General features: G+C 45.9%; 1 protein-coding gene across 1 annotated transcript in view; it reads left to right on the top strand.

Annotated features, from left to right (window-relative positions):
- The window catches only part of COL22A1 (collagen type XXII alpha 1 chain), a 320,593-nt gene that overhangs the window by 154,299 nt on the left and 142,164 nt on the right, over positions 1-24,130 (top strand). The window contains exons 19-23 of the mRNA XM_003933680.4: positions 4,109-4,153; positions 4,427-4,456; positions 4,726-4,779; positions 9,058-9,111; positions 23,821-23,874. Coding sequence (XP_003933729.3) covers positions 4,109-4,153; positions 4,427-4,456; positions 4,726-4,779; positions 9,058-9,111; positions 23,821-23,874 — 237 coding nt within the window. The remainder of the gene's footprint in view (positions 1-4,108; positions 4,154-4,426; positions 4,457-4,725; positions 4,780-9,057; positions 9,112-23,820; positions 23,875-24,130) is intronic.

The raw sequence follows: 24,130 nt of genomic DNA, 5'->3' as shown, positions 1-24,130 counted from the left end.
GCTATTTACAATGCTTTTTGGACTAAGGAAGGCTATGAATAAATATAAAGAATCTTATAAAAATTCCTTCCTTTTCTTTTTCTCTTCTTTTCTCCTTCTCTGCTGCATTTTGCAAATTTTTAAAAATCAGAATCAGAATCCTGAAAATGTCTTAGATATTTAAAAAACAAAATAAAGGTTGTATCTTATTATATTGGGCATCGATTTTAGAATATCTGCCAGGCTTAATGAAGTCAATTTGCTGCTAAGAATTTCTGCATCTCAGCTGGAACGGTGGCATGTAGACATTCGTTGCAAAATGTGAAGGGCCTACAAAAGCATCCATGAAAAGAGCCTTCCTAAGCACCGAGGGTAATGAAGAGGGAAAAAGAAGTGTCATGTTGTATTCTGGATTGTCACAGGAGGGATGACGAGACGTAGCCTGCATTTGCGTACAAGAGGATGACATTCCTCCAGGTTCCTAGACAGGCCCTTAGGAAGGCATCAGGCATTAGGTTGGAGAAGAGCTGGGGAGAGAGCAGGGACTGAGACGGGGGACATCCAGCCCAGCTCAGAAGGCTGGGAGCCCAGCAGCATCACTGCTTCTTGGAGTAGTTCATGGCGGAGTTCAGGTGAAGGTCATTGTCTGACTCAGACTGGTTCCCAGCATATGCTCTAAATAGGGGAGAAAGCTGCTCCAACTCCCTATGAAAGCAGACAAGGTGTCTTATAAATAAATAAATAGTACGGCTGACACAGACCTCAGCTTAGGATGGGGGCTGGAGAATGTTAATGTCTTCCAAACTCGCTCAGGCTTCAATGCTAGCTGAGTTAATTATTCTCTCTCCTTCTAAGTATTTTTAGAGTTGAGATGTACATTGTTGTATTATCCGGGTGTCAAGATTTTAATATATTCTTGCAGTTTCTTGACAGTGGATGCTAAGTCCTAAAATAAGTAGTTTATTTCAAGTCATGAAGAGGGAATGAGGCTTGAAGTCTGGATCTAGGTGATGACTCTATTTCTTGCTGCCGTGTGTGTGTGTGTGTGCGTGTGTGTGTGTGTGTGTGTGTGTGTGTGTGTATGTGTGTATTATAAGTTCTAACCTTCCACCTTGTTTAGAGATTTGGTTTTGTCCTTCATATTAGGGGAACTGCTGAGTTATTATTTCTTATTCTGATAAACGCAGCAGAATGGGAGGAGAAGGTCAAGGACCATGGTGTGATTTGGGGGTTTTCATTTAAATAACTAGGAAACCAGTGAGGCTCAGGTCATAGGATGCCTCTCGTCTCATTCTGAGATCGCATCCTTGAGACAAATCTTAGATGCTCCACAATTTGGGAAAGTCACTGGAACCATGGAGATTTTTTTTTTTAAACTGCTTCATTTTACAGATAACAGACACACGTCTAGAAAACTAGTTTCTTGTCCAAGACCCAAAGTGAATCTGATTATCCACCAAGGCCTCTCATATTATCTGCCTGTCCATTCGATGATTTACTGCAGATCTAAATGTCACAGGATGCATTTTTGTGCCCTTTTTAACAGTTTCACTAGAATGGGTCCATGGTCACACTCATCACCTACTGCTGTGTAATAAATCATCCCGAAACTTCGCAGTTGGAAACAATCATTTCAGATCCCCCACGATTCTGAGGGCAGGAATCTGGGATGGGCATGGCTGGATGGTTCTGCTTCATGGGCTCTCCTGAGATGCAGTCAAGCTGTCAGTGGGGATACACTAATAGTTACCTCAAGGGTCCACTGGGGCTGCAGGATCGATTTCCAAGCTCACTCATGTGGTCTCCAGCAGGCTGGAACTTCTTGACAGCTGTTGGCCAGAGATGTTTACTTCCCTTTTACGTGGGCTTCTCCATGGTACTATGCACAGAAAGGGAAATGGCTTCTTGAAAGTGAGCAGTGATTCAAGGCTGGGGAAAGGAGGGCGCCTGAGATGGAAGCCACAGTCATTTCTATCACCTGGTCTTGGAAGACACCTCCCAGCCCTTCTGCTGTGGGAAGTCTCGCACAAGGGTGCATGCAGGAAGCAGGGACTGCAGGGGCCCATCACGGAGACTAGTCACCGCAGTGGCCACAGCTGATCTTTACAAAAACATGTCACCCATACTGTGGGAAGAAATCGATTCTATGGGAGACTTTTGGTCCTATTATTGACAAGACTCCTGGCCTTGAACAAGTTACTTAGTGTCTCTGAGCTCTGCTTTCCTCATCATTAGGCAGGAAAGATAGTACCACAGGAAATGACAGTGAATCCATGTCCAGTCCTTGGAGAAGAGCCCGGAAGGCAGAGTCTCTCCAATAACTGTTAGCTGTACACACACCGTTGTTAGGGATGCATACTAGGGTCTTAGTTTTCCCAACAAATTTGTTGGAACATTGGAGCTCGGATGGTGAGTGGAAAATAATTAAAACATGTATTGATTAATTGATTTCATAACTGTTATTGGAAACTCACTTTCTGTGGTGTAATATAATACTATGATAAATACAACAATGAAACCAAGAGAAGTGAATGGGATAATGACACAAAGTAGTTATTAAAAAAAGACATGACTTTGAACCTCAAAAGGTTCATTATTCAGCTGTTCTCTATCTCTCTCTCCTTACACACACACACACACACACACACACACACACACACACACACGGCATAGCTCAGAATGTCTTCTAACAATCCTGTATTACCAAGATATGAATAAGGTTTGCAGGAATCTAAGGGAAATCTAACTCCGCTTGGAGGAGTTGAAGGATTCTCATGAAGAAATGGTGACGTTATTTCCATGCTGTGTTCTTAGTGTGTGGCGATTTTCATGCGTTAATGTCATGGAAGTGTCTGGAGAGGCCATAGAATAGTAAATGCAGTGTGTGTGTAAGCACATGCGTGTGAGAACATGTGCTCATGTGTGTGCACATGTGTGCAGGGGTAGTGGCAGCATGGAGAGAATAAAACAGAACAGAGAAACGTTTCTCAGGCAGAGCTCAATTTTTATATGTGAAAAACAGGAAGATACAATAAAGAAAACTGGCACTCAAGGTTTTTGACATAAAAGATGATTAATTGGGATTTTTAGAAAAACACTTGCTGCTATGAAGAACAATGTGATTTTTCCAAGTCTTGGGGAGGGAGGGGAGACCGTGCAATTGGAAGACACATTATGAATATATCCATTTGGTTTCTGAAGAAACATTTCCTATACATGGAATGGAATCCCCAAGGCAGTGAGGGTGTGTCTTGAGCCATTCCCTCTTTCTCCCTAGCCTTAAGATCTAAGAGATGCCTTCAGCTTTATTTGGCAATTATTTATTCATTTACCAGCTTATTTAACAACAGTGTTTGAATGTTTCCCATGCTCCCTGGGCTAAGCTCTAGGTAAAAGGAAAAGTTACGTCCCCACGTCATGTGTGGAGACATTGGCTGTAAGTATTGTTCTTGCTTTAGCCACAAGGCACTGTAGAAGGCACTGAAGATTTCTCTGTGATCAAAATTGACAAATATGCTTCACACCCCGGGTCACCGGGTCAGGCCAGAGCCATTGTAGTCCAGGGGACCTGGAGGCCAAGGAGGAGGAGGCAGGAGACAAGTCTCGTGTATAAAGTGACTTCATGAAAATGGATGAGAATCAGTGCCACATTTTTAGTTATTTATTTGATAAATATCTACTGAATGCTGACTGTACAGAGCTATGAACCTGGTGCAAGGGATATGCTAACATAAATCCTCACAGCTCTCAGAGAGCAAAGACAGTGGCCAGTGCAGGCGGGGGCTCAGAAGGCTGCTCTCAGGCAGCAGAGGCTGGTGAAGGCCATGAGGTGTTCATGGAACACGACCAACATGACCTAGATCCAGGCACTGGGTTGGATGCACACAAAATAGAAAATAAGACTCCTGCTCACAAGGAAGATTCTGATCTGAGGCGGAGTTGAGGATCAGACCCAGAACTTTGAGAATATCACAAGAAAGTAGGCCCGGGTGAAACAAAGATGCATGTGATGGCGCACAAGGAGGGGTGTGCTCCCCTGGGCTTGCAAGAATGAGCCTCGGAATGGGATGGGGCCACTGCAGAAGGCGGTAGCAGTAACTACGCTGACATCCTTCTTGTTTCTGTGCAGGGTGATGTGGGACCTGCAGGGCCGCCTGGAGTACCGGGCTCTGTGGTGAGTCACCGGAGGTTGGAATCATGGATGCAGGTGCTGGTGGAATTGGGTTGTTGGAGAAGTCTTCACCTCTAAGACTAAGGCAGCGCTCTTCTAAGGACATGGGATGGGGAGAAGGCTTTTAACACTAAAAACAGGGCAGAATCAGAGAAAAGTCAGGAGGCATGGCATGACAGCATGCCCTGTGAATGAACGTCTTTAGTGAAGCTGAGAGAGGTTGACTGTGGTGGAGAAAACGCCAACACCTTTGCTAACGTTTGGTTTGTCCCTCAGGTGCAGCGAGAGGGCTTGAAAGGAGAACAGGTAAGAGGTACACACGTCCTCTTCAAATAGGGATATAGGTCACAGCAGAAGCAGAAAAGCCACAACCACGATCTCAGGCTGAGCTCAGATGAAGCCTTTCAGACTCCAGTTGCCTTTCTGCCAAGAAAGCAATGCCCACTCTCATACCTCAGCTCCCTATCGAGAACTCGGAAAGGAAACTTTGAGTCAGGAAAGGGCCGCGGGTGTTGTTGCGCCTGATCATATGGTGGAAAAGTCATGACTAACATGTGTTTGGCTTGTGTTGCCAGGGAGCTCCAGGACCCAGAGGTCACCAAGGCCCCCCTGGGCCTCCAGGCGCTCTGGTAAGTTGTCCCTCTCCTTCAGAGGGCTTGCTCCGCACACTTCTGGGTTTGGAAGATCATAGTCACTCCCAGCTGAGCATGGCGTTATCTCAATTGCCTTCACATCACCTGAGTGGGAGGTCCTGTTGTGGTCACGTCTCACACAGGACAAACTGAACCTGGAAGAGGTGGGATAACCCTCTGCACGTCATGCGGTTAGCCATGGGTGGAATGGGATTGAAATGCTGGGACCCTGCCTTCAGAGTCCGCAGTCCTAAATCGGCCATGATGGGGGTTTTGGGGGATTCAGTCTGATGTTTTATTTTCCTTTTAGATAAAGTAGAACAAAAACATTGGGGCCAAGCTTGGTGGCTCATGCCTGTAATCCCAGCACTTTGGGAGGCCAAGGCGGGTAGATCATGAGGTCAAGAGATCGAGACCAGACTGGTTAACATGCTAAAAACCCCATCTCTACTAAAAACACAAAAACTAGCCAGGCATGGTGGTGTGCAACTGTAGTCCCAGCTAGTCAGGAGCATGAGGCAGAAGAATAGCTTGAAACCGGAGGCGGAGGTTGCAGTGAGCTGAGATTGTGCCACTGCATTCCAGTCTGGGCAACAAGAGCAAGACTCTGTCTAAAAAAAACAAAAACAAAACAAACAAAAAAACTGGATACTTACGTGCCAGTTGACTCGCTTCCAACGCACTCACTTTTCCCATGTTTCTGCTCAATTCTGGGTTTGCAGTGGCCTGGGACATTTCAGCCTTTGCTTTCTCCCTCTGTTAAGAATTTAATGATATGTAAATAACCACTTTGGAAGAGGCCATCCAAAGGGCCCTTGTGATTATTTTGTGATGTGAGTTCAGATACTGAGGATAATTAATAAGAATACAGTAAACTCCACAGGCTTCCCACTTGAAAGTTGCTTCTTCTGGCAGTGTGCTGCTGTTGCTTTCAAGTTACTGTATTTTATTGAAAGAAAGAAAATCACTGACTTGTAATTGAATATAAATCAGATTCATATTAAGCTATTGAGGCCCGCTCTTTATTAGGATACATTTATATGTTTTTGCTGGGGTAAAAATAGAAGAAACTCAAGGGATGTTTAATTCTAGTAAAATTAAAATAATTTTATATCAAAGATTTTGGTTCAGAAAATCTAACTTACGTCTCTGTGACCTCTCCAGGTTTAGTTTCCAGAGATGCCCACAATTGTAACTGTTGAGAGATTTAAACTAGATAATGCAGGGAATGCAGTGTGTTTTAGTATTTACTTTTCTATGCATATATACATGTATATTTCAGATCTATTATTGGCAAGTATTGAAGGTCTATACTAGAGTATGTTTTCTTATGCAAATATATGCATATTAAGTCTGCAAGGGTGAAGATGTTATTTTTCATCTTTTACCAACGAAGACATTGATGCAGAGACATTGAGTGGTTTGCACAAAGTCACATAGCTATTGAGAAGCAGAACTGAACTGGAGCCCACATCTGACTCTGCAGCCTTTGCTCTTTTCACCACAGAGTGTACAATACTTCCTCTGAGCTGTGTAAAAGGGAATTACTTTACTTCGTGACCCCCACTAAAGAAGAAGAAGCTAAAGATGGCTAGCCCTGCTTAATCATGATGCAACCTTTTTGTGCTCTTTCTGAGATGGAAATATGTGGGTAGTCCTCACCCTTTATGTAGATTTTGTTGTAATAAATGAGGGAGGGAGACAAGGAAGAAACCTCAAACGTTTGTGACCACCTACCTTATATCAAGCAAAATACTAAGGCAGAAGATACAGGAATGGAATAACACAGAAGGCAGTCTCAGAGTCTGAAGAAGCAGCTATGTGAAGACGAAATAACTGCAAGTAAACTTTTGCAGTTTCTAAATGATGAATGGGAATCTCCTGCCTGTACCATTTCTAGGGTCCATTATATAGGACATGGGGAGGGTCTTGAACCTACCTTCTTTCTTTTTTTTCTTTCTTTCTCTTCTTTCTTTCTCTTTTTTCTTTTATTTCAGACAGAGTCTTGCTCTGTTGCCAGGCTGGAATGCAGTGGTGTGATCTCAGCTCACTGCAACTTCTGCCTCCTCAGTTCAAGCAATTCTCCGGCTTCAGCCTCCTGAGTAGCTGAGACCACAGGCACGCGCCACTGCGCCTGGATAGTTTTTGTATTTTTAGTAGAGACAGGGTTTCACCATGTTGGCTAGGCTAGTGTCAAACTCCTGACCTTGTGATTTACTCGCCTTGGCCTCCCAAAGTGCTGGGATTACAGGCGTGAGCTACCATGCCCAGCCGAACCTACCTACTTTCAAAATTCAGATTATCTTAGCCTGATGCCCAACAGGATTACCCATGGTTCTGAAGATGTCCTCTAGCCTAGACAGAATGAGATTTATTACAACACATGATGTTAGTGATCAGGTCCCCTGGGAATGTTCAAAAAGCAAACAGCCTACCTAAAGGCCTTATTAGGAAAGAACAGTAATGAGAGGTCCAATATTGTAAGATTCTTTAGGTGAGGACCAATGTCTCTCCCATCTCTCAGTCCACAGGGCTTACTACATGGTGGGAACTTAACACATGCTTGTAGAGATAGCCCTGCAGCAGGTATCCAAGAGGGCCACGCAAGTGAACCTGACCACAGCGTGAACTTAGAGAAACAGGGTCATGAAAGGCACTTAGGATTAGGAACCAGAGCATCTGATTTCATGGCCCAATTTTTCCACCAAGTAACTTTGTGTCTTTGGCAACATTGCTTAATCTCCAGTCCTCATTCGATTCACCCCTCACTTGGAAATCTGCAGCAGCAGCATCTTCTCCTATGTAAACATACTATGAGGTTAAATGAGCTGCTGTCTGAAGCAGAGCACCATGGAGCCTCACTGAGCCCAGTGCCGATATCAATTGTCATTTCTATCTGCTTTTGAGTCCCCGGCAGCACCTAGCTCGGGGCCTTCTGCAGAGCAGTTGCTTTCTAAATATTCATTGGGTTGAATTGAATTGAGAAGCTGGCTTCAGTGACTTCTGTTGAGAATGGAAAATTTTAAGTTTGTGTTCAGCAATCCCAGAGAGAGGAAAATATATCCCATTCTCTAAATGGAAACAGTGTTCAGCATTCTGCATCCAAATGCTGGCATCTTTCATCCTTTCCCCAAGATGAAACAGGCTCTGATAGTTTTACCAATGTCTGGTGGGGCCACTAAAGGGCCAGCCATGTAGATCAATGTGAGGCATTTCTTGACCTTAAACTCATGCCTTTAGGGTCTTCTCTTTCTGTGTGTCCTGAGCTCAACAGAATCTCCTTGTTAGGAAGAGAGATCCACACCTTTAATTATTGCAGTTTGTCCATTTATTTATTCATTTACATGATGTTATTAAGAGAAAAGACCTTGGACCTAAATGCAGCTTGGTCACGTATAGTTATGCAAAATTTAGCAGCAGTAGCTATTAGTATGATAATTATGAAAATAATATTTATTGAAGATGGGGAAATTGAAGTACAGAGAGGACACTTCTGGCCGAATTCACCCAGAAGTGGTGATAGAGTCATAGCTTAAGCTTAGGGTTTCAGTTTCTTACTCACGTAGTATGCCTCATTCTATGGTATAAATCAGGGTGCTGTCTGGGGGCCCAGGTGCTGTGCCCCAGATTTATAACCCATTCATAACTGCGTAGTAGGTGGTTGTATCATCCCTGCTTCAGAGATGACATAACTGAGGTTTAATGACACCAGGTGACTTACCTGAGCTCATGAGGCAGAATCGAGGCAGGATGAGGGGGCAGGATTTGAATGGGGTCAGGATAACTCCTTCCTGCACCAGTGTTCCTTGGTTAATTGGAATTGATCTTTCCTAGGCGATTTCATTCATTTGTCCAGGTGATCAGGTTTTGTATATCACTGTTGCCTGAGAGTCAGATAATCTATGCCAGTTCTTTTTGAGCCAGCAAGCTACAGGGAAAGGGCACTGGACTTAGAATCGAAGACACTTAGTTCCAGACAATTCTTTTCTGCATGTTCTGCACAAACTACTAAAGCAATCTATTGGATGCTTGCACTTCTCAGTGTAAAGTATGAACTATGTTGCTCACATCCTGTTAAACATATTTAATCAGATCAGATAGATGTACATGTTTTAAAGTGTTAGAGGGTTGAGAGAATGGAACCTCCCAATTTCCCCATCGGAATGGTTTGGCATTACACTATCCAGTGAGGGTGAGAGTCTAAAGCCTAAGCTATGCCATTAAGCCCTGCATTTATCATTATGTTTCTCTCTTTCCTTTTTTTCCCTCCTAAAGGGTCCAATAGGTCCAGAAGGCAGGGATGGACCTCCTGGTCTGCAAGGTCTCCGAGTAAGTAAACTCTCTTTTCTTTGTGATTCTCAGCTCACCCACACTGGTCCCTAGTTTATAATGTCACACAGAGAAGATAGACTGTATCACTTTCAGGGGCTCGAAATGAATATTGGAGGAAGAATGAAGGGTTGGATTAAGTTCATCAAACATGGTTGAGGTTCTACTGTGTTCTGCCTTGAGTTGGGCCTCAGGGACATGGAGATGAGTCTGTTGTCTGCCAGGAGATATAAATATAGAGATATAAATCCATTAGGTGATCACAGCCCCATAGAGGGGAAGCCCGGTGCCACGGGTACACAGAGAAAAGGCAACTGACCCAGCCTGGGGAAGTTCTTGAAGGAAATGATATTTGAGCTAAGTCTTGAGAAAAGTGAGAAAAAATAGGGGTGAAAAGATACAGCTGTGCCTCTAATGTATTCGTGCTATTATTGAATATCATATCTCAGTGTATTTAATTTAATTAAGCACTGTTTTCCTATTTAGATGTTATACCCCGGAAAGGTCTAATGCACCAGTAAGTCCAGCTCTTGAAACAATGCTGTATGTTCTGAGGGCTGCAGAGTCATGCTGGGGTTACTCCCTGATCCCCTACGATGCTCCCATGGCAAACTGGACTGAAAGCCAGACTTTACTCTGTGTCCCTGGTTCCCATCAAGATACCTGGGACAGGGTAGGAAGTCAGCTCACATTTGCTAAACTGTAACCCTTAAGCATGTACTACTTTTTACTAGTTCACATGGATAACAATCTGAGGGCCACAGGCACCAACATATGGGGCAGGTAGCTCCAGGGATCAGTGAGCTTCCTGCTTCTGGAGGTTTTCACCACTGAGGTTGGGTGGGAATGGAGTCCTGGCATCTGACAGAGGCAGCCCTTATCCCACGAATGGCCTCTCAGCCTGGACAATCTGTAGTTCAGTGACATGGATAGTGCCATATATTTTGCTGTGGATTGACTTCACATTCTCAGTTCTGAAAGGGGATGGCCTGCTCTTCTCATTCAGCACTGACTCTAACTGTTTACCCATTAGTTAACTTCAGTCTTTGGCTCTCAAAGAACTCTGCCTCCTATATCCCTTTCAAATTCTCAAGATTCCACAGATACTTATTTTAAGGCTAGATGAGGTGGGGAAAGGCATCATGAAGGTGCATTGGGTGAGAGAAATTGTATCAGTCTGTTCTCACGCTGCTCACAAACATACACCCGAGACTTGGAAATTTACAAAAGAAAGAGGTTTAATGGACTTACAGTTCCACATGGCTGGGGAGACCCACGATCAAGGTGGAAGGCAAGGAGGAGGAAGTTACAGCTTACATGAATGGCAGCAGGCAAAGAGAGAGCTTGTGTAGGGAAACTCCCATTTTTAAAACCATCAGATCTTGTGAGACTCATCTACTACCATGAGAACAGCACAGGAAAGACCTTCTTGTATAATTCAACCACCCCCACTGGGTTCCTCCCAGGATATGTAGGAATTGTGGGAGTTATAATTCAAGAGGAGATTTGGGTGGGGACACAGCCAAACCATATCAGAGATTCACTTGCCCTCACTTCCCATTCAGCATCGAGCCCTGGCTCAGTTTTCCTATCAGTCAAGTGAGGCAGTCAGGTGAGTCAAAGCCAGGTGTCTTCCTCCTCCATAAATTGGTTGGATCCCAGACTTTGGAAGAGGATGCACCGGGATTGAAGCACTGCTCCACTTCTCCGCAGCTGTGTGACCCTTCCATGTCACCTAGCCTCTCCAGGCCAGTTTACTTCTTGCTGCAGTGGGGAAGGCATCACCACTGGCTGTGTTGTTAGGACAAAAAGTGCTCATTAAGGGATGTGGCCCTGGGTGGGCAGCAAGGTGTGACAGCTGACATGGCTGTCATTCTCTCAACATGTTCCTGCACGATCTGAAGAGAAACAACAATCTTTGTACATTTATGTAATTAATGTTTACATGAAGCTTTTTTCATTTTGCATTGAACTTGGGCAATTGTTACTTTTCCAAAATAGAATTAGATGATAGGTAGAACTGTTTATATAAAGATGACTGTGAAGGTTTTTTTAAATCTACATTTTTATCTAATTTATTAAGGCAATGAGGGAACATCTTGCCCAGAGCTCACCCATTAGGCTCATACCTTCTGTATTAGTGCGTTTTCATGCTGCTGATAAAGACATGTAAAAGTCTGCATAATTTATAAAGGAAAGGGGGTTTAATGGACTGACAGCTCCATGTGGCTGGGGAGGCTTCACAGTCATGGTGGAAGGTGAAAGACCTGTCTTATGTGGCAGCAGGCAAGGACAGAATGAGAACCCAGCGAAAGGGGGTTCCCCTTGTAGAACCATCAAATCTTGTGAGACTTATTCCCTATCACAAGAGCAGTATGTGGGAAACTGCCCCCATAAATCAATGATCTCCCACGGGGTTCCTCCCACAACACATGGGAATTATGGGAACTACAAGTCAAGATGAGATTTGGGCAGAGACACAGGCAAACCATATCACCTTCTTAGACACAGTTTCTTTAAGCCTATTGGGTGTGTTTCCCAAGGTGACTGCTGTCATCTTCAGAAATGCTTTTTACCTTTCTGAGCAATACCAGCCACTCATGCAATGGGGCTTTGCTTGGTCTGAGCTTTACACAACCCACAGGCCTTGGAAATTGGGCACTGCCCCAGGTCTGGAGATTTGAGGAATGAAACAGGGAGATCCAGAGAAGCAAGCAGGGTGAGGGGCTGGGGTGCAGCGATGATGGGCAGAGGTAGGATATGGTGTTTATTGAGCTCCGATTACATGGCAGCTCCCATAACAGCCCTGCCATCCCTAATTCTGCAGATGAAGGACAGGCTTGGATACAGCACAGCCACTGATGGGTCCTCAGGGACTTGCACACAGTGGGGACTGTGTGTCCCCAAAGCCTGACTTCTTGTTTTCTCCCTTCATTCTTTCCATGTGTCAGTCTGTCAAAAAGCTCACATGGAGTTCTTGTGATGCACAGACACTCCGCTAAATGCTTTGGGATTTTCTGAAAACCTTAAGGTCTCAGCTACCACGAGCTCACAGGTTGGCTAAAGGGCTCAGTGCATAGAAACAAGTGACCTCAATGGAGATGGATGAAGATGACAGATGTTCAGAAGAGAGTGGAATCTCAGCTTGAGGGAGGCTGCTGGTGGGGTGTGTGTGTCGAGGGGTGCAGGCTGGAAGCCATCACACCCAGGGGAAAAGTTGATGTTTGAGGTGGCCTTGCAGGACTGAGTGGGTTTTCCACAGGAGTCAATGGGAGCATTGACATCAGCCTTTTGGATGTGGGAAGTGCCCCCTAGGAAAGGCATCCTGCCTCTGCCCACATGCCTGTGCCCATCAGCTTTGACCTGGACTTCTTCCTCTTCAGTTTGGAAGCTCGTGGGTGTAATTAAAATGGCTGCAGACATGGCTTCTAGTTCGGGCTCAGCTGGCATCGTACTGGGGACTCTCAACCAGTCCCTCCTTTCTTCCTCTTGTATTGCATTTGCCAATTTTTTGCTATTTTTCTTTTACTTGCTTTTCTCCCTTCCTTCCCCTTTTCTTCTCACCTTTTCTTCCTTCCACAAATTTCATCCATTCCACAAATATTTCTCCTGCATCTACTGGGTACCTATTGTTGTAGGCAAGTGAGTAGAGTTCAGGAAGAAGAAGGAAGCTCCTGCCCTCATGCCATTTATATTCTGGCAGGCAGGGGGGAAAGAGACATAATAGTTAGCGTGTAAGCAGGTGATGCAGGAAGGCCCCATGAAGACAATTTCCCTTGAACAGGCTCTCCAGAGGTGAGGATATTGGCCAAACTGATAGCTGGGGACGAGCCTGACAGGCAGAGGGGACGGCTGGACCTGAGGACCTGAGGCAGGAGCAGGCTTGGGGTGTTGGACCCTAGAGGTCTATGTGGCTGGACCCAGCAAGGAGTCCGCAGGAGAAGATGAGGTTCATGTCAGGCCTCATGTGCCATCATAAGGACTTGGCTTTACTGTGAGTGACTGATGGAGCTTTTGCATGTTTTCAGTGCTTTATGATGAAAAGCACTGATCATACACAAAGGTAGAAAGAGTGAAATAAACCTTCATATACCCCAAACCTGCTCCACACTTGTAAGTTATCACTTTTACCTACCAATGAATTCATTGAAAACAAGTTCTAAAATCATCACATCGTTTTGTTTCTAAAGATTTCAGTATGTTGTCTCCGAAAGAGAAGGAATCTTATCATCATTTTGCCTAAATCTATGAAAACTCCTTCTTGAAGCTGCATCAAATAATTTCATATTCAGGATGTGCCTATCTCATACATTTCTGGTTCTGATTTGCTCACTGTGGAGTTTTGAAGATCGCAGTGACAGGGCCCGGATTATGTCTTAAACACATTCACGTGTCTTCTAGTGTTGAGAACAGATTGCAGGAAGGAGGCCAGTTAGGAGGCTCCCAGGTGATCCACTGAGAAGGGGCAGGGGCCAGGCAGAGCACGGGACTTCTGAGCACCCATCGTGGTTCAGGCCAGATGCCAGGTCGTGGGCATGCTGGGGAAAGGGCAGAAGTCATGCTCTGAAAGGCCCAGCGTCTAGCAGAGGAGAGTGAACCAAGAGTGACAGGCAGGATGGTGGGAGCATTAGCACAGGGTGTCCCCACTGGTTCTGCTTCCTCTAGTGAATCAAGGATGATGAGCAAGTGGGTTTTGGGGTCTCATGGACTTTCAGTCATCATGGGTGATTCCCTGACTCAGGCTGTGTTCTGGCCCATGGATATTGCTAGCTCAGTGCCTGCATCTAGGAAGAAAAAGGGAGTAGAAACAAACTGTAATGTTGTGGGCTTGGAAGCAGCTTCCTGTTCAGTCGCTGTCTAGCTGAGTCAGGAAAACCCGAGACAAAATGACTTACTCAGAACATTATCTCTCTCTTTCCCTCACCATGACCTGTCATTTCCTCCTCATCAACTTCAATTGAAATATCACTCAGAAGAGCTCCTGGGCGTTACTGCACATGCTCAGTCTGCACAGAGGGAAGAGATGAGTCTGACGGCTGATGGCAGGCAGGAACCCGGACACGGAGAGGCAGACACTAAGCACAGGGTGGCGGGCAGCAGAACCCAGGCCCTTCATTTTAGAGATTAGCCACAGGCAGACAGGATAATCCTCGGCAAAGTAAATGCATTCATTTTGGACAAAGCTGTTTTTTTTCCACATTGACATGGAGAAAGGGAGAATTGAGAGCAAGGCATGCTCCACACCATCCCCGGAGCTGTAGGAGACGCCAGCCTGCTCACCCGCCTACTGGAGGGCAGTAGCAGTCACCAGGCAGAGAGATAGAGAAGGGCTGCATTTCTCCTTCCAAGGCTTTAACTTCCTGCTTGTTGTCTGAGCTAGGCATTAAGGAGGTTGATCAGGGAGCACTGTCACCTAGCTGAAATGAGAGATGCTGCAGTTGCCTCTGAACCCGGAATGTTTCCGCAGAAGAACCAGCCTGGCTCAAGGCCACTGCAGCTTTGGGGACCTTCCAGAGCTTCCAGGAGGCTCACTTTTCCAATTAAAAAAAAAAATTGTCATTCCCTAATCATCCACCTCAAAATAGCCATCACTGTTATTCTCACACCAGCCCATTTTAATTTTCTGAAGATTTATCTGATATTTTTCTTATTTGAGAATTGGTTTTTGGTTTCTTTAATAGATTGTAAGACTGAGAGGAAGGACTTTTTCTCATTTATTTTTGTAACCACAGTAATGAGACGAGTGCCTCACACCTGTAAAACATACATATTTTATAGACATAAAATAGTTATAAATATATGAATATGCCTATAAAATACACATAAATATATAATGGCATTAATTAAATATGTAACGGCATCACTATAATCTCATGCAGTTAGGGAACACATGGGTTTGGCTTTCTGGGCAGACACACGTGAGTGGGGAGAAAAGGACAAGATTCAGAACTGGGTGGCTGCTCAGCTGGGTTCTCACCTTCCACAGGGGATGCCTCATTTTAGAGAAGAGAACGTGGTCCCTTCTTATGCCTTGCCTTGCTCTGTGACACCGAATCCCAGCTGAAATTGCCTAGACATCGTCTTTTATCTTCTCTGGAAGATAAACCAAAGAAAAATTGATTTAAAAAAATTGGATACTGTGACGCGTTTCAACAAAATGTGCAATTTGGAATGTCTATAGAAGCATTTTTTTTGTGGCAGCAGGGATCTTTGAGACTCACAGTGAGAAATATGTCCAGAAACAGGAATGACCTTCTCGAGGCCACTTAGATCTTTTTCATTGCTCTTCCCACGGCAGGTGGCAATCTCTTTGGCTCCCCAGATCATTTTCTCAATATATTCTGGTTTCTCTTCCCTCTCATCAATAGGATTCTATGAGGTGTGGTGGTTTTAATCCCATTCTACTAAGTAGGAGTCTAAGACTTAAAGGTATAAATCAAATTACTGAGCATCACCCAGGCTGTAAGTTCTGGGGGTACTTATATCTGGGGCGTGAGATCTGCCTGGCTCCAAATTCTCCACCCTCTTTGCTTCAATCTTGTGAGTATGAGTGTGTGTTTGTGTGTGTGTATCCATGTGCACATCAGAATTCTAACATGGAAGTTAACTGTCCTTGCTTTGGATGCCTTGAGTAGATCTAGGACTCTCAGTCCCATACTATGCCTGTACCGTAGGATGTACTGGGTACACATCAGCTTAATCCCTGTCTTTCCCTTGAAGCCGAGGGTCTCGTTATTGTTGAAGGTTATCTGACTCAGCAGCTCTGATTTCTAGTAGGTTCGAGGAAGGAAACATGGCCGGTCTTTCTTGCAGTAGCAGCCTAGGTTGAATTTGTTTTCCTTTTTCACTCTAAAATATTTGTCCTGCTTTTTCCTGCTCTACCAGATGTTAACAGTGTTGTTTGGATCCTAGGCTACTGTTTGATTCATTTCATGGCACAAAGCCAGGGTTTGTGTCAGGACATCCTAGGTTTTCCTGCACACCTGGTTTCAGCTCTAACCAGTAGAAAATAATCATGGTTGACATTTGGAGGCCTGGAGAACAGGAACTGAGCAGACGACCATACGGCACATATTAGAATCAGTTGCACAAGCAATCCTTTTATCTGTTAATGGTCCCTCAGATGAATGTATTAACTCATCCTGGCTGGGAGAGAATTGCTGTTCTGAATTTATAGGCTTCCCTCCTCTCCGTGGGCAGACAGGCAACCTTGGAAATACCAGTTCCGCTCAGCATCTTGGCATTCAGAATGGCTTGAAAATCTGCCCTCTTGATAAAGTACAAACACTTAATCCAGAAATTGTGCTGGGTAGCAATTTAAAAAAGAAAAAAAGAAAAATGAAAGAAACAGGCCTATTGTTAGTAAAACAGCTTTTTATTGCTCCAAAATTTATTTTTTCTAGCACTTCTCAAATCTCTGTAACCACTTATGGGACAAAAATCAGAGGTTACATAGCTGCTGCTATATCTACCATTACTAGAGTTACCATTATCAATACCACCGCTAATAATGTTAATAATATCACCACCACCACCATCACCACCACTATCACTACCACCATCACACAACAACTATACCATCACCATCACTACCACCATCACTACCACCATCATCACCACCACCACCATCACCATCACTACCACCACCATCACCATCACCACATCATCACCATCACTACCACCATCATCGTCACCATCACCACCACTATCACCATCAACTCCACCATCACCATCACCACCACCACCATCACCATCACCACCATCATCACCATCACTACCACCATTACCATCACCACCATCATCACCATCACTACCACTATCACCACCACTATCACCATCACCACCACCACCATCAGCACCATCACTACCACTATCACCATCACCACCACCACCGTCACTACCACCGTCATCATCACCATCACTACCACCATCACCTTCACTACCATCATCATCACTACCATCACCATCACTACCACCACTGTCACCACCACTACCACCACCATCACCATCACTACCACCACCATCACCACCATCATCGCCATCACTACCACCATCACCATCACCACCACCAGCACCATCATCATCACCATCACTACCAACATCACCATCACCACTGTCACCACCACTACCACCACCATCACCATCACTACCACCACCATCACCATCACCACCATCATCACCATCACTACCACCATCACTGACCACCACCACCACCATCACCATCACTACCACCATCACCATCACCACCAACACCACCATCACCATCACCACCATCATCACCATCACTACCACCATCACCTTCACTACATCACCATCACTACCACCACCATCACCATCACCACCATCATCACCATCACTACCACCGTCACTGACCACCACCACCACCATCACCATCACTACCACCATCACCATCACCACCAACACCACCATCACCATCACCACCATCATCACCATCACTACCACCATCACCTTCACTACATCACCATCACTACCACCACCATCACCACCATCATCACCATCACTACCACCGTCACTGACCACCACCACCACCATCACCATCACTACCACCATCACCGTCACCACCAACACCACCATCACCATCACCACCATCATCACCATCACTACCACCATCACCTTCACTACATCACCATCACTACCACCACCATCACCATCACCACCATCATCACCATCACTACCACCGTCACTGACCACCACCACCACCATCACCAACACTACCACCATCACCATCACCACCAACACCACCATCACCATCACCACCATCATCACCATCACTACCACCATCACCTTCACTACATCACCATCACTACCACCACCATCACCATCACCACCATCATCACCATCACTACCACCGTCACTGACCACCACCACCACCATCACCATCACTACCACCATCACCATCAGCACCAACACCACCATCACCATCACCACCATCATCACCATCACTACCACCATCACCTTCACTACATTACCATCACTACCATCACCATCACTACCACCACCATCACCACCATCATTGTCATCACTACCACCATCACCATCACCACCACCAGCACCATCATCATCACCATCACTACCAACATCACCATCACCACCATCACTACCACCATCACCGTCATCATCCCTACCACCATCATCATCACCATCACTACCACTACCACCATCACCTTCACCACCATCACCATCACTACCACTGCCATCACCACCACCACCACTATCACCATCACTACGACCACCACCATCACCATCATCACCACCACCACCACTACCATCACCATCACTACCTTCATCACCAGCACCATCACTACCACCACCATCACCATCACTACTTTCATTACCAGCACCATCACTATCACCATCACCATCACCATCACTACCACCACCACCATTAACGCCATCACCCTCAATGCCACCACAAGACCCCATTACCACCACCACCATTATCAAAATCACCAACTGCTACTACTATCATCACCATAACCACTATTACTAAGGACTTTGTGTGCATCATCTCATTTAAACTCTGTGGCACTACTGGGAGGTTGAGATTTTGAAACCAGATTTATTTGACACACAGTCCATCACTCAGTATAAGAACACAAAGGAGCCAGAATACAACTCTCACTGTTTCTTCTTCCTCATAGTCATTATCATCTTCCTCCTCTTTCTCATCACTGTCTGTTACAGTTGAGTGATGCCTTACTGTGTTTTATAAATAACTTCCTCAAATATGAAATCATCTATTATCTTTTGAGATAATTATCATGATTATAATCTTCCATGTGGGAAAACAAAGGCTCAGCAAGCTAAAAGGCTTTTCCTTCTAATCTACCTTAGATTTAGACTTCTTTTCTTTACATTATCATAGAGGAAAGGGGTTGGAGAAAAAAAAAAGATAATTTCTTTGGTTCTACTTACTTAGAGCTTTGTACCCCGCCCCTGGCAATTCTAACTTGTTAGCTCTTGGGTGGCTCCAGTGAATTCATGCCTCAAGTATTTATTTCTCATCTTTTGGGCTGTAATTTATCATTATTGCTGAAGCTTCCTGGAAGAGGTAGCACTGAACTGGGATGTGATTTTGATGGGCTGAGATAGGAAGGAAGGATTACAGACAGAGGGCGTCTCAGGCATCAGAAGCCCTAAGGGGGTATTTGGGGTTGAGCTAAGCAGTTCAATTGGGCCCTTGCTTGGGAAATAATGGTGTGAACTCTGGACACCAAATTGAAAAGGCAGGTTAGGACCCCAGGGTTTGGAATCTCGAAGTCAAACAGCTCAGATATGTCTTTGGGATAAAGAAGCTCCTCTAACTAACTACATTAGAGAAGAGAAGTGACTTGGACAGAGATTCTTTCACCCTTTGGGAAGGATAACCTGCCTGCACAGGTGGACCCAGGAGGGCCCGAAGGAAGAGATTGGGCCTGGGAACAGGGTGGGCTCCTGTGGCTGTGGCTGGAGAAAGGAAGGCCAGCTTTGAGAGGCACTGGAATGGCCCATGACGCTGCAGGTGTGGAAGGTACAGACGCCAAAGAGATGTTATGCTGAGGCTTCTCTGGGTGACGCCCCTTCATGGATGACCCATGAAAGATCTGCCTCTGACACTTTTCTTTCTCTGGCCTCTTGCCACCTTTTTGCTTTTTTCCCCCTCCTTGCCGAAAACCTTATGCTTCTGATGTTTACGTCCATAGATGTGTTTTTTTGCATTTCTCTTTCGTCCACCACATGCCTCCTGCTTGCCCATATGCCTGCTCTTCCAGAGCAATTGATTCAACTTTCCTGGCACAGGAGCAGCTCCTGAATTCATGCCTTTTACAAATCCTGATGTCAACTTAGGTGTCCACCTTCCTGAGCATGAGTAAGGTTGTTACATAAGATCCTGGGGTCAGCTGAGGAAGTGGAGAGCTGCTGAGACCTTGCTGCATCCCTAAATGGTGATCACATCACCCCAGAGAGGAAAGCAAAGCTTCACACCCCGACCACATTGGCATCTTAATGAGCCATTCTGCCCAGTCATGGCCCAAACCTCAGCATCCCTTCCCTCTCATCCTTTCCTACCAACCATTAGGTGTTCCAATCTCTCCTTTCAGTCTTTCCTCTCAGCATAGTTACATTGCTGGCTTGGGTTCTAAATTCTGAGGATGAGTCACCAGGTCCTCCCACTGACCTCGAGGGAAAATGGTTTATTCATCTTGTAATAACGAGTGACTCTCTATAGAATCACCTGGAAGCAATTGGAGGGGGTGTCTGTCTAGATAGAAAATGGAAGGTGTCTGGTTTCCTTTCCCTGAGGAAGGGGCGCTTGCAACTCTTAGCTGTCTTATGATCAGCTTCCTGATGTCTGCATTAATCAGAGCGGGATCAGATGGATGGAGAAACCCAGAGCCCCCAAGGCTTGGCTGTCTTCTGAAGGTATCTGTGACCACATTTTGAATTCTACCTGGCAAGTATCAAGAAACTCAGTGTGACCTAAACTTCATCACATCCTCCAGGCTGATGCATTCTGCCGCTCACGGGTGCGGATCCAGGGGCATCAGAATCAGGCTCGCTTCCTCTCTCTGCTAGACACTACATCTCCAAGTTATATCTTCCCTTCCTCCCTGATACCACTTTTCTCTAACCTTTCACTGCTATCCCTAGGTCACGGTCATGGCTTGGGACTGCATAGTCCTCAAAGGGACAATTATTCAGCACACAAATGTCTATTGAGTGTCTGCCATGTGGCAGGCACTGTCCTGAGCCAACAGTATATAGCATCAAACAAAAACAGAGCCCGACTCTGCTTTCAGAAAGCTTGTGTCCCACTAAGTGTAGACAGGCAATAAATAAGCACGAACACCAGTGGTCCATCTGGTGAAGATCTATACTAAGGAAATTACGGCAGGGCGGGAGGACACGGTGGGACAGAGGAGGTGCTAGTCTGATTAGGCTGGCCAAAGAAGACATTCAGTTCAAAGGGCATTTGAGCAGAAACCAAAGTGAATTGAAGAACTGATGTATGTGGATACCTGGGGAGCACCCCAGGCAGGAGGGAAAGCCGGCGGAGAGGCCTTCAGCTTGGAATGCATTTGGCAGGTTCAGGCTGGAGGTGGGAGGCCAGTGTGGCTGCAGGTGGGGAAAAGGTACATGGAAATGAGAAGAGGCCTGGAGGAAATGAGGCCACGGAGGGCAGACTGGAGGTCGTTAAAGTTCTGCTCTCAGTGAGCAGAGAAGCACTGCAGTGCTTTGAGCAGAGGAGATGTGACATGATTTATGTTTTAATGATATCATCCTGGCTCTGCTTTGAGGGGAAAAGTGCAATGGCCAAGTGTGAAGGGAGGCACGGTTTAGGAGGCCGCTGCGGTCATCCTCGGCGGAGATAATGGTGGGCTGCTCCGAGGGGATGTTATGGGTTATGCTGGGCAGGGAGAGGAAGCAGCCCCATCAGCCTTCGTCCATCCTCCCTGCTGCTCTCAGGGCCGGCACTCATTGGATCAGACTGTGTGGTCAGTTGAAACTCCTGACCCCCTGGGTGGCTGTGCCTGGTCCAGGCCACCCAAACCTTTCCTGACTCCTTGCTGCCCACATCCTGCAGCCTCCCATCCTGGGCGATACGCAGTCTTTGCCAGTGTCTGGCTTTCAGCTACCTCTGCACACTTTCCTATTCCGTTCCCTGCAGCTGATTTTTGCCCCACCGGGAAGCTCCTTTTTCTCCTTCCAATATGACAGCAGCACCGCCTCCCTGAGACGTCTTCTTAAACCCTTTAGGCAGAACCAGGAGCTCCTGATGCTTCTGCATGCCCAGCACAGGCTGTGTGGTCATTACCTTCTCAGCAAACTACCAGCCCCTGTGGGCAGAGGCCACACCTTAGTCCTGCTAGTGTGTCTGGAGCTCAGCATTCAGGGGGACTGAGTGAGTGGAAAACTAAGCAGGAGAGAGGAGCAGAGCTTTATCTTCCACTTTCGGCCACGGTGGGCTCAGTCTTATGTGTGAGACCCCTGAGATTTCGGGACTTGAAGCTCCTTAAAGAACACTTGCCTCTGAGCTCCATCAGACTTCCCTCATGTGCAACCCTGATACCTTTGTTCCCTTAACAAAGCGGCAGCGGCCTCCTGGAGGATTATGTGCCTAAGATGGGCCTTGGTTTGATGGTGGCATTCTGAAGCGGAGGCAGGAGATTGTGGCAGCCCTGCGTAGCCCATTGCATCCGGGGAAGGGCTGTTTTGGGAGGTTGTGGGTAGAGGGATCACAAAGCCTGTCTCCTAAGCTCAGCACATACTAGTTGTTCATTAAATATGGGAGGAAGGGAAAAAGGAGGGAAGAAACAGGAAGAGAGGAAGGAGAGGAAAGAAGGGATGGAGAGAGGGAAGGAATGAGAATGAGAAAGATGGGGATCAGTGGGGAAGTAGTGGGATGGAGGAGGCACGGTCTAAGGTAAGAAAACGGCCTTGTGAATGTTCCTGAGTTGGGGGTCCTGGGACAGTGGAGATAAGCAAGTATCAGCAAGGGGCAGAGAGAAGAGAGCCAGAGTTGCTGAATGAGAGGGGACGATGAGATCAAATTGTATGTCTCATAGATACCCTTAGAGTTATTTTGTAGAAAGCATCCCTTTTCATCATCTTCAGAGCCCTGAGAAGCCAGCATCACTGGCACAGGCTTCAGGCCCGGGTGGAACTGGGTGTGGTCTGAGCTCTGCCCCTTACTGGCAGTGCAACAATGGAGACATGAGTTCTGAGCCCGGGTTTGCACACCCATCAATGGGATAAGAACATGGGCGTTCTAGGGTCCTCTTGCAGGACAAATTAAGAAAGGACCATGTGGGAAGAACTAGAAAGTGAGGAGGTCCTGTTTTACCTTCAATTTCTGATGGCCGTGCTTTTTTTTAATCAAGAAAACCTCCAGGATAAAGCCCAAAAGGGCCATATTCTGTCCTTCAGATAACCTCTGTTTAATTTATACATTGTATAAATTAAACGAACCAACACACACCTTACCCCTGTTTAAGGAGATGGCCTTAGGTCACCCCACAACGTCACCCTACTGGATACTGAGCATGCATGCACTGAAGTGTGGATTCGCACAGAAGAGCAGATATGCCCTGAGTAACTTACCTGGCCACGAGGAGGGGATTGTTTCAGTGCATCACGGATCATTCGCACAGGGAAAATCATGCATCTGTATAAAGGATCCCAGCAACTCTCTGTGTGATGTGGGATCCGGCTTAGATAAATTAAATGGAAACAAGCAAAGTTTAACAGATTGAATGGCATGCTGAAATCTGTGAAGGAAAGGGGGACGGGGGAGTGTGTGTGTTTTTGTGTGTGCACTTGGAAGGCTTACCAATGCACAAAATATCTCTGGGAGAATTAACCAACATCTGGTAAAATAAGCCAAGGAAAGGAACTGAGTGGCTGAGTTTGGGATTAAAAGGAGACTTTTCTCAGGTATTACTTTCTGTGCCTTTTGAATACGGGGCCATGTATCACTAAGCACATTTAAGTTACAGAGCTGGGATCCAAAGCCTTGCTCCTGACCCCAAAGCCTGAGTCATTCATGTGATTCCACATTGCTCCTCTGTGGGGGATTTCTAAGGGACAATTGTTAATCCGGGAGGCTGAGAGTAATAAAGACTCAAATGTCCACCAAGACTCATTATTAAACCAGCTCTGGGTGACCATTGCCTGCTTGTTAATTTCAGCTTCTTCTTTTACACTCAGGGAAAGAAAGGTGACGTGGGACCACCTGGAATCCCTGGATTGCTGGGGCCGCAGGTAACTACCTTTTACATGCTCTTCCATAGCAACGGTGCTTTTCTCTGATTAAATAAATGACCAGGCAGTAGCTCTCAAGTGGATAGCCAGAATCCTGCTGGTCACCTCATCAAAGTATTAAAAAGAACGGCCAGTGGGTCATGTGTCCTCCCTCCCTCTCCTCTGCCATCCTGTATGGGGGCTGAATGACCATTGTTTGCAATCCTGGAGGAATTTCCATCTGGAGGAGACAGATGCGGATGACAAAAGTGATGAG

This window comes from Saimiri boliviensis, chromosome 15 (genome assembly GCF_048565385.1).
Source record: "Saimiri boliviensis isolate mSaiBol1 chromosome 15, mSaiBol1.pri, whole genome shotgun sequence".
Classification (NCBI taxonomy): Eukaryota; Metazoa; Chordata; class Mammalia; order Primates; family Cebidae; genus Saimiri; species Saimiri boliviensis.
This window is presented reverse-complemented; position numbering and strand designations above follow the sequence as displayed.